General features: G+C 35.1%; 1 protein-coding gene across 1 annotated transcript; it reads right to left on the bottom strand.

The window, feature by feature from the left end:
• Nucleotides 1–237: 237 nt before the first annotated feature.
• On the bottom strand, nucleotides 238–6,773 carry LOC106080651 (phosphotriesterase-related protein). The gene is made up of 4 exons (XM_013242091.2): nucleotides 6,636–6,773; nucleotides 1,067–1,582; nucleotides 602–984; nucleotides 238–532 (listed from the first exon to the last, which is right to left on the bottom strand). Exons 1-4 carry the CDS (start codon nucleotides 6,652–6,654, stop codon nucleotides 395–397), a joined length of 1,056 nt encoding a protein of 351 aa, XP_013097545.1. The 5' UTR covers nucleotides 6,655–6,773; the 3' UTR covers nucleotides 238–394.
• Nucleotides 6,774–12,275: the final 5,502 nt, after the last annotated feature.

Raw genomic sequence — 12,275 nt, 5'->3', positions numbered from 1 at the left:
AGGGAAAGGGTAGTTTTAGCACCCTTTCCCAAGTAAAAGGTTGGTTTTGGTACCCTCTCCCAAGGGAAAGGTTGGTTTTAGTACCCTTTCCCAAGGGAGAGGGTAGTTTTAGTAGCCTTTTCTGTAGCAGTCAAACAATTATGCAATTTAAAGCTTGTTTTTTTTTTTTTTTTTTAAGCAAGAAACTTCTTATGAACTTACTGAATAGCTTTACAACAATAACAAATGCTCAGTCAATCTGTGGTCTTTACACTCTGTGTATAGTTTTATTACATTTATTAGTTAAATCAAGTAAATAATCTTATCATAGTAAACCATCATAAATATGGGATTAGGAAATTAAAGCATTTGATACGAAATTGGACGTTATGCATAACACAAAACAGTTCTTCAATTAGATGTTGAACTCCAACCATTTGGCTGGATTGACTACAGTCATTTGTTCCACTTGATCCACCGAAAGGCCCTTGGCAAACATACGGGGCAAAATATTCATGTGGACATGATGATAGCCATGACCACCATAGGAAGTCTGAAAAGTAAAGGAAATAAAGTTGGTCAACTATAATTTCTTCAAGAAAATTAAAAACAAAAAACTCACTAAACGATGTTTGGTATGTACATCATGTGACATGAGAATCTTGTCCACATGTCCCTCGCCAATCAGTTTCATGAGATTATTTATCCTTTGGGCATCCGAAGGCATATCGACGGTCATATTTAGCTGATAGAAAGAACATTCTGTGCCAAAGAGATCGTATTGCATATAGCAGCCCATTTTGGCAAATTCCAAAAGTTGATCAATATCGAAAATAGTGCGATCCAAATGGGACATGACACACTTGGAAGCCTTGCCTCCAGCTTCCAAATACAAGCGAACGATTTCAAAGGGAGCTTCGGCATCACGACCGGGATGAAAGGAAACACCACAACCCAAGACTTCTTGAATTTCACCGGTGGCTTTAATGGCACGCTTCTCAAATTCTAGAAAAAACGGAGAAGTTTTCATAGGTTTCATTAAAAAATCATAAAGTAATGTAAAGTTACTACCATTCCATCTTCTTACCATGTATGGGATAAACACTGCCCACCTCACCAATAAATCCACACTTCACCATACCCAAACCCTCCAATTCGACACCAGTGATAATTTCCTTTGAATACAAATCGGTCATTTGTTCCACTGTCATATTCTTGTGATCGGTCTCTTGCAAATCATGGATGTAGTGACCTGTTCCTGCCACAATATGAACTCCAGTCTTTTTACTTGACTCCACCATAAATTCCAAATTTCTTCTCAGGCCATGTGAACTGTTCTCCACAATGGTGCCACCTCCGAATTTCTTATACAATTCCAAATCTTTAAGTACCGCTGTACGGGTCTCTTCATCGTAGAAGCGTGTATTGCTGCGATTCGAATAGGGATATTGGCGTATAAAACCCAAATTTTCCATGCATATCTTGCCATCCAAATAGGGTTTGAAGTCCACTGGGGGCTCACAATGGAAGCCTTCAAAATCCAAGGCTATATGTTCATGAGTGAGTGTGCGACCCAGAAGATTGGGATCAATCGTACCCAAAACTGTGAAGAGAAAATAAGTAAAGTGTTTGCGATTAGTTTTTTTTTTTTTGTTTATTTTAGAATTATCTTTGACATGAGATTATACATAAATATAAATAATAAAGACTACAAGTGGTTGTAGTCTTCTTGTTGATAGGCTTATTTGCTCTCCACCACGATCCACCATAATTACCACACTTATGTGTACTGATATCTTAATTTGAGTATTTTTATCTCTTAACTGATAATAGATTTGATTTATAACTCAAAGAAAATATGTTTTTTGTTTATGGGTCAGAGCTTACAGTGGTTTCAACAATTTTTTGTGAACAAAAAACGAAGATGGTAAAAATGGATCCTCCCTCTGAAGTTGGTAGAAGTATCATTGTGGCGAACAAAAGCAAGACCATTCGTGGGTTGGAGAAGAATGGATATCGAATTTATGTCGGTATAGAGCTGGCAAAATATAGATGGCACTATCGATATTTTTTTGTCTTTATTTCGATTGATATTTTTCCTATCGATACTATCGACAAAACTAAATTTTATGAAAAATTTAACTAAAATAAATGATTCAGTACTGAATGTACCGCTTAAGATACATTGCGCCTATAGAGGGCGCAATTTTCTTCCGATTGGGATAAAATTTTGTACACCGATTTCTCTCATGAGTTCTGTTTGAGTTCCGTTCTGTACATTGGTATTGCTTCTGTATAAATTGATCTCCTGACTTTTACTTCTTATTTTCGTTTGAAATAAGGGTGATGAGAAATTAACAATAGTATTGCTATTATCGATATTGATTATTAGAAATTTCGAATGTTGCGATTATCGATAATTTGCCAACTCTATGTCGGTATCACTCGTTCAATTGCTAGGCCGTCATCGTACTCAGAGAATGGCATTAAGACCTTTGTAAATTGATTAGTTTCCATTACAGTGTAGCACTCAGAAATAACCGTATCCTCACTTTAAGTAGGCAAAACATAGACGGGGCATTGATTCAAGAACCGTGGATCGACGTAGGTGGAATTAAAGGCCTCGAGAATAGTGGCCATAAAGATTTTTAAGAATGGTTGCACTATGATCGGATGCTGCTAACTGTTATGGGATCAGGAAACCTTTTCGTTATTAAAAGGAGTACACCCAAAGAAAATTTGATACCAAACGTGCTCATTTCAGTACCATACGGTATTGATTGTAAAGCAACAACGTATGGTACAAAAACAATACCGGGTGGTATAGAAGAAACGTAAAAAGATTAGTACCGTTTGGTACTAGCCTTGTTACCGAACTGGTATTGGTTTTAATAACAATCAGTTATTGCTTTTAGTACCAATCCGTTAAAGGTTTAAGTACCAAACTTTTATTGATTATTCCACCCCAATTCACCGCTTTCGAGTATTTGAAAAGGGGTTTACGCACTCAAATTGTATTAAGACATTTTATTTCCTTATTTAAAAATATTTATAATGGCGTCAATATTTTAAGTACAAAGCTCAACAACACTTCCAGCGCGATGACAAGAATACAAATGTGATCCCGTCAATTTTTAATAGCCTCCTTTGTCTAGTATTGAATTGATACCAAATGGTATTAAAAAAAATCCAAATGGTAATACCAGGCGGTATTGGCAAAGTACCGTCGTTTTTCTATCAGTGTTACTTTGCCAAAACCGGCTGGTATTATTTTATTCTCGTTATTGGCAAATATTTTGAATACAATTTGATATTAATTTAATGCCAGACGAAGGAGGCTATTAAGAATTGATGGCATCACATTTGTATTCTTGTATTCAGGTCAATATTTGTATTCTGGTCAATATTTGTATTCAGGTGTATATTTGTATTCAGGTCAACTATATAACTTGGAGGAAACTGTCATATTTATCCCAAAATGTCATACTTGTGGAAAGAAAAACTGAAGAAAACAACAACAACAAAACAACAATCCCCTCCCCCTCCAGTAGGTTTAATTAAGAAGTAAAATTACCCCAAGTCAACCAACTTCTTCACTAAGACAGTTTCTGCATAAGTTTGGAAAGGCACATACTAAGCTATATGGGAACGCATTACTAAGCTTGGCATCTTAATCTAAAAACCTAACGATCAAAGACACTCATATTTGTAAGGCTATTTTACGTCTTTTACGTCTATTTCCTAACTTTTAAAGATATTTTGAACTTAATTTCAGATATTTTTCTTTAATAATAAGAAGCAAAGTTAAGGATTTCTTAACCTACCATTTAAAATAAAAATTCCTTAATATCAAGGAAAAAATCATTCACCAAAGGGAATGTTTCCTTAAAAAGTTGGAAAATTGATAATCCTTAAATTAAGTTTGCTCATATTTCGCTTGAATCTTTTAAATTAGGACAAAATTTTTTTCAGTGTACATAGAATCGAGTTTGGTCAAGATGTAACTTTAATTTTTGTAATTATTTAATTGTAACCATTAAAAAATAATCGAAATAAAATAACATTAAAATTATTTTGCATGATTTTTATTTGGTTCATTAGGGGGTACAATATATAGTTTGGTACTAAAAGCAGTAATAGATTAGTATTAAAACCAATACCAGTTTGGTAATAAGGCTTGTACCAAACAGTATTAATTATTTTATATTTCATTCGTACCATGCGGTATTGCTTTGTTGCCATACGTTATTGGTTTACTATCAATACCGTATGGCACTGAAGTGAGTACGTTTGATATCAACTTTTCTCTGGGAGTGGTTGTAACGCCAACACCTATCATGACCTCTGTGGTAGTATGGATACGCACCTTAGAGGTGAAAGTCTTCTAGAGTTTGTCTTAGTTGGGCAGTATAAAGCAGGCTAGCTATATGGAAAAATCTTTACTTTTGGACCAACTTTTTTTTCAGAGTTACTCAAGACAGGGTTTTGTGAATGTTTTCATCGAAAGACGAATGACTATTAGAATAATCAGGACCTTTAACTGTTCCGAAACAGAAAATTATTACTTCAAATTTAAGAATTTTTTCCTAGATCAAAGGTAACACCATGGTAATGATTTCGAAGCAAAACTTCAAAATTAAGATGCAATCTTTTAAATTAAGTCACCATATACAAACGGACACTATTTTCCTTTGCGATTAATTTGGCAATTTCGAAGCAATGTGACTCCTTAGCTATTTATCACTTAATATAGACTCTTGTTTCATCTGTGGACGCTTTAATTTTGAAGTGCTCCAAAATTAGAAAGTGAACACCGATGTTCGCCATTAATGTGTTAAGGACAATTGACCACTGGATCTCAATTCCGAACCAATGTGACTCTATTCGGTTAGCTTAGACTGTTGTTGACATCTGTGAAAGTCAAAATTTTTAACATTTATTCTTAAAATTAAAAATGTATCACTTTTGACCTAACGATATCATATAGTTTTCTTTAGTGAAATTTTCAATAATTAAAAATATATAAATATTTTTATTAATGTGTTAAGGACAATTGGCTACTGGATCTCAACTTCGAACCAATGTGACTCTGTAGTCTATTCTGTTAGTTTAGACTGTTGTTTCATCTGTTGACGCCAAAATTTTTAAGCGATATCATTACCCTTAAACCCAAGCACTCGTAGGTGGAATTCAACAATTTATCATAAAATCATTTATGATTTTTAATGAAGTCCCTAAAAATTACATCAACATTTTTAAGAGAACATTTCTATTTCCAATGATTGGTTTGAAAACTTAAAAAAAAACAAATAAGAGCGTGCTAAGTTCGGTCGGGCCGAATCTTATATACCCTCCACCAAGGATCGCATTAATCGAGTTCTGTTATGCTATTGGAGCTATATCAAGTTGTAGTCCGATTCGGACCATAAATAAACTGAATGCTAAACATTGTAGAAGTCATTGTCTAATTTTCAGGTCATTCGGATAAGAATTGCACCTTGTAGGGGCTCAAGAATCGAAATCGGAAGATCGGTTCAGACCATATTTCACATGTATATCGAAGGTCATGGGAGAAGCCGTTGTACGAAATTTAAGCCAAATTGGATAATAACTGCGCCCTCTAGAGACTCAAGAAGTCAAGATCCCAGATCAGTTTATATGGCAGCTATATCAGGATATGTACCGATTTGCGCCAAACTAAGTACAGTTGTTGGAAGTTATAACAAAACACTTCATGCAAAATTTCAGCCAAATCGTATGAAAATTGCGCTCTCTAGCTGCTCAAGAAGTCAAGATCCAAGATTGGTTTATACGGCAGCTATACCAGGTTGTTAACTGATTTTAACCGTACTTAGCATAGCTGTTGGAAGTAATACCAAAACACCACGTGCAAAATTTCAGTCAAATCGGATATGAATTGCGCCCTCTAGACGCTCAAGAAGTCATGACCCAAGATCGGTTTAATGGGCAGCTATATCAAAACATGGACCGATTTGTCCTATTTACAATCCCAACCAACCTACACTAATAAAAAGTATTTGTGCAAAATTTCAAACTCCTAGCTTTACTCCTTCCAAAGCGTGCTTTGGACAGACAGACGGACGGTCAAGACTAGATCGACTTAAAATGTCATAACGATCAAGAATATATATACTTTATGGGGTCTTAGACGCATATTTCGAGGTGTTACCAACAGAATGACGACTATCCTATGGTGGAGGGTATAAAAACAAACATTTTATCTTAAAATGTCAAAAATTTATTACTTTTGACTTACGATGTCATATAGTTTTCTTTAGCAAAATTTGAAATAATTAAGAAAAAATGTTTCACTCTTTTTCGCCTACTCCCTTATTATTTTTCTTTTCTTCGTTATAAATTTTTTTGTTTTTCTTTCCACGATCACGAGTTATGCTCATAAATAAAGCAACGTCAACTTAAGTGGTTAGACTGATCAAATTTTTATACACCAACAACAATAATAAGCCACAATGAAATGTAGAACGGATAATATAAAGTTGAATTTTTTTACAGACGACAATAAACGCACTATGAGAAAGAATCAAACAAACAGATTCATGCTTACAGTGTAAATGCAAACTTTACATATTAAGATTGGCTACCACTACACCATACCCCACCGCTGAAAAACTCACCAGTTTGTACAATTGGCATTATGAGAAATGCAATAAACAATTAGTTATGAATTGTTAAATTATAGGTTTACAAACACTTAATTAACAGTTTTTAGCTGCCGAACAAATATTCAACTGCACTCGGTTGTGGCTGGTGAAAAACTGAAGCCTTTGGAAAACATATGTCATTCATGCACTCACTCAATGAGATTCGGCAATGGCAACTCTCTTCGGTGGGGTGTTTGAACAAAGCAGCGAGAGATTAAACAAGCACACATTCATTCTATTTCGTATTGTCCATATGTACTGGTGGTCGTCTCCTTACAAAAACACAACACTTCGCAAACATTTTGTCAACAAAAACTAAAAAAAAATATTTAAAAATATCATTTTGATGATAACGCCGGGTATATTAGGGTGGGTCTGTTGAATATGAAGATTTAATAAATAATGTGTTACATTCCAGAAGGAGAATAACAGAGAGAAAACATGTAAAAGCATGTTAACTTTGGCTGTGCAAAATCGTATGGACCCTCCATCATGGATCTCATTTGACAAGTTCTTTGTCATAAAGCAGGGTACTCTGTTTTTTAGTTGTGAAAATCTTCAAGAAAATATATTATTTTTACTTAAATTTTGTTAGCAGACAATAGAGGCAAAACCGTGGCATTGCGAAAAAAATGACTACGATACAAAAATGCGTACATATAAACGTCTAAAAAGGGATCCCACAACAAACTATTGGGTTGCCCAAAAAGTAATTGCGGATTTTTTAAAAGAAAGTAAATGCATTTTTAATAAAACTTAGAATGAACTTTAATCAAATATACTTTTTTTACACTTTTTTTCTTAAGCAAGCTAAAAGTAACAGCTGATAACTGACAGAAGAAAGATTGCAATTACAGAGTCATAAGCTGTGAAAAAATTTGTCAACACCGACTATATGAAAAATCCGCAATTACTTTTTGGGCAACCCAATAGTAGACAAATTATTCAATATAAATATAATAAACATAACGAACAAGAACCTGTTGACGAATTATACCGCGATTGTCCCAAGAATTTATAGCTTACCCAAAATCCATTAGGAGGGAACTCCTAATGGACTATCATATGAACTTGACTAAAGATTCACAATACAACATAAAAGACGGGATAGAGTTCAAATCAAAAATCAATGACAAGGAAATCAGAGACAGTGAGGTATTAATATCTTTCGACGTTGTGTCTCTACTTCCAAGCATACCGGTTAATTTAGCCATAAACACTATAACCGAAAAATGGAATGACATCCAGGAGCACACAAAGATACGAAAGGAATTATTTATAGAATTGTAAACATTATGCATAAAGGATTCTAGATATTTTAAATACAATGAAAAATTGTATGAGCAAAAGAAAGTCATGCCAATGGGTTCGCCCATCTCTCATCAGATAATTGTCGATATTGTGATGGAAACCTTACTAAACGCTTCAATTGAGAATATCACAAAAAAACACCAAGATTTCTGACCAAATACGTGGACGACATATTTTGTGTATTGGAAAAAACGGAAGTAGATAATACTCTACAAGTTCTAAATTCCTTCCACTCACAAGTTCAGTTCACAATGGAATGTCAAACAGAAAACAAATTGCCATATCTTGACACCGTCGTCCACCGACATCAAAATAAGTTAAAATTAAATTGGTATCAAAAAGATAAAGCGTCTGGGAGATTCATAAATTATCATTCAAATCATCCGAGAAGAATAAAAATAAGTACGGCTACTAATTTCATCGACAGAGTACTAAAAATCAGTGACAAAATATATCATCAAGAGAACGAAAGGAAAATTCGACACTATTAAGGACCTTATAAAACTCGTCAAGAATAGAACGAAGAACAACGAAAGAGAATCAACACCAAAAATCTTCAAGAAAACGACGTATGTTCCAGGGTTTTCGGAAAGACTTACCAGTTCAAATATGTACAATAGGGAAAAATACCAGTTTGCCTTAAAAAGCCACAGCACATTAAATAGTTTATTCAGCAGGACAAAATCAAGGACGAAAAGGGTGGACAAATCAAATGTAGTTTATAAGTTTAAATGTAACGGGGATGAGGCAAATTTATGTCCAATGACATATGTGGGAACAACTAAAACGAAAATAAAGACATGATTATCATCTCACAAATCTGACCAGAAAATGAAAGACAAACCTTTAGAGGGCATACAATAAATTTTAAAGACGTAGACATACTAGCACAAGAATCTAATCGGAAAAGACGATTTACCTTAGAATATTATTGACACCCCCACCAACAAACGCATGAACTTTAAGAAAGACACAGACAATTGTACACAGATTTACAGGAATTTGGTACAAAAATATAGACAAAAATGAGAGAGCTTTAGCCAAACATGTGCGCTGTAAAGGAAACGCGTATTGTTTTGTTTCAAAATGTTATTATTTTCAAATGTATAAATGTTTTTATAGTTTTAATAATTTTTTTTAAATTACTTGTTTGTTAAATTTATAGTTCAAACAATGATGAAGATCACCGGCGGTGGTTGAAATATTGGTAAAAATTAAAAATAAAACACCAACACCAGTTTTTGTAAATTGTTCGATAACCTCGAGCCAAATCAAGAAGACAAAAGTTATAAAAATATTTACGGAAATTTTCTGCCCTAAACAATCCTGCCATCATATTACACCAGGATTAATTGGAGAGTAAGAATAGCCTTACTTTTATTGTCATTTTTTTGAATGAAACAAATTTCTGCTGGGAAAAAACCTCCAGTAGAAATTGGCAAGCTTTCAATTAACAAAATTATACTCGCTCTTACGCATACTCTCGCTCTCTTCTGGCGGAAAATAAAATATGCGAACAACTTCCACTAACAATTAGTACAAATTTGCAAAAAATTTGAGTACACAAACACACTTAGTATTTGTGGCTTATAATTCGCTTATTACCTTCCGATCCATATTGCCACTTAGGCTTGTATGAACGAATTATTGTGTCACAGATTTTATTTATTTAAACTCTCGCTACAACAATACAGCTTGTTATTCCTCAATTGTTTTTTTTTTGTTTTTTGCCAAAACCGGCAAATGGCTATCTTATCAAACAAATAGCAAGAAGACTTTCAGAAGCGATTGTATTATTATTTTTCTTCATTTTCACTTTGTCTGAATTTAATCCCATTTATTTGTTTGTTTTGTATGTCATATGATAATTGTTGCGCTAACACAAAAAAAAAGAACCTTTCCGCCCTCTGGCCCCTACCATATGACTAGAATGTCTTGCAAAAATACTTGGCATATGATAGACATTCTCAACAGGTAGGTGCCATCTACCTACCTACCTCACCTTTCATTCGATTCATAAGTGTAGCGAAATGCATTGCTTGAATATCTGCGACTTCTCGTTTGGCTTTGTTTAGTACTTTCTCAAACAACATACTCTCGTACACTCACTTTATATGGATGGACTTTATTTAATCAAACAATATTTGTTGATCCAATAACATTGATGTACATCATATGATTGATTTAATAAATATACAATAGGGAGGAATGAATTCGAAATTAAAATTAATATAAACATAAGATGAGCTAAAACAATAAAGGTGATTTTTATCAATTGTATTTTTTACAAGGTAAAAACTCCGTGTTTCACTGATATTTGAAAAGAAAATCCAAAGCTCATGTTACAGTTACAGTAAGTTTTTGGACATGTGCGCCATCTATGGGATAGTAGTAATAACTGAAATCAACTTATAATAAAATAATTCCTCTGCTCACGCGACACACTTTCTTCCAAATAGAAGAGATGCAAAAGAAAAATAAAGTTATAACGGATTTCGTGTAACAAGGTATCTTTCGCTGTAAACAAAACATTTTTGGCAGTGGGTTTCTGATATAAGTCGTGGTACAGACAAATTCCAAAACAAGAGACGAAAGGATTATACAGCAAACTACCTAAATAAGTACAAAAGCAAAAAATATTCAGAAGTGCAGCAAGAGACCTAAATAAGTATGTGAGCAAGCACACAGAAGGACGTACAAGACAACTTAATAAGTACTCAAGTACACTGAATGATACTACAAGGATTGTTTCAATCCCAAAGCAGCCGGTTGTACGTACCGAAGTGACCCGATGAAGTCCTTCATCGGCAAGGTTTGCCTCCTCAGTGTACAACACATTGCTACAACAACAACAAGGATTGTTAGGATTCTTGGGATACAAGTCTCAGAGACGTAGATAAATACTCGAAGGAACATGTTATTACTAATTTGATGACTCCCGCAAACGAATTAAGGACCTTAATCTGCGAATAAGAGCCTGGAACGTTCGAACACTATACAGAAATGATGCAGTATACGCACAGCAGGAGGCTCTAGAAAAGTAGAAAACCGTCATATCCGCTTTCCAGGAATTCCCATGGAATGGAAGAGACACATGCCCCGACAGAAGACATGTATAAACAGACCATATTTTAGAGAGAACATATGAATGCTGACCCTCACATGACAGTAAATCCTGATAGGAGACTTTAAAGCCAAGATATGAAGGAAGACCAGCTTTGGTTCTACGGTTAAAATTTGGTTTCCATGAGAAATTGTCCAATCATGGACTGAGTATTCCCACGATTTGGAAGTTAGAAACGAAATAGATCATCTTGTAATAGATGGAAGGTATTCATCCAACGTGTTAGTTGCGCGTTTAATACAATGAGTAAACATAGATTCGGATCACTACCATATTACAGCAAAGGTTTGAATCGATCAAAGCATAGCGAGAAACGTGCGATCTGACACTGCACGTACTCGACTGACAAAATTACATTGTAAATGTATCCCTTGTCCCTATGATATAGCGAGTAATGGCCAACCATATAACGAAATCTGTAGCGTTCGGAGGACTCCCTCTTTGTTATGAGAGAAGCACCATCTAAAACTCCTTACATGCAACACCACACCGAGCATTGAAATGGCCTTCCTGCGATTTTAGGTCCAAACCACAGCCACCACGTTGCTTCCAACTGGGGCCTCACCTCCACTTGGAACCGAAGCTCTATCGGCTTCTGACTTCCGTGGTACAAGATTAAGGATTCTGGACCAACCATGTAGTCCTACTTCCAGTTGAACTCCAAACAGTTCCGGGCTGGTCACCTAGTGGGATGATGCAAGTACCATCCCGCAGCAACACCTCATATAGACCCATCAGAAATCTAGTGGCATAATCCAAAATAACTCAGCTCAAGACGAAGCCAAAAGTGGAATGCCACAGAAACATTCACACAACATGGTATACATTTTGCTATTCACAAGGATTAGCAGCCAGCGACACCGTATGAGAAATATTCAAAAAAACAAGAGCTTTCAACCTCACATTCACACGACGTCTCATCGTCTCATCTCTTCAACCGTCATCACCTCCTTACCTCCGTGACCTCCTTACCGTCCGTCACCTCCTTCATTTAAACATAATTTAAAAAGTACTGTCGTTCCCAGGAAATCCATTCATAAGGCAATCTCAAAACAACACGATACCTGGGTACATTAATCTTCCACTTCGGACCGCGGTGAAAAGCTATTATACACATTTCACACCCAAGGGTCCTTCCTGTATATGATACAGATACAGTGTACCTAGACGATGAAGAT

Source organism: Stomoxys calcitrans, chromosome 2 (genome assembly GCF_963082655.1).
Source record: "Stomoxys calcitrans chromosome 2, idStoCalc2.1, whole genome shotgun sequence".
Classification (NCBI taxonomy): domain Eukaryota; kingdom Metazoa; phylum Arthropoda; class Insecta; order Diptera; family Muscidae; genus Stomoxys; species Stomoxys calcitrans.
The sequence above is the reverse complement of the archived record's forward strand: the minus strand, read 5'-3'. Positions and strand labels throughout refer to the sequence as shown.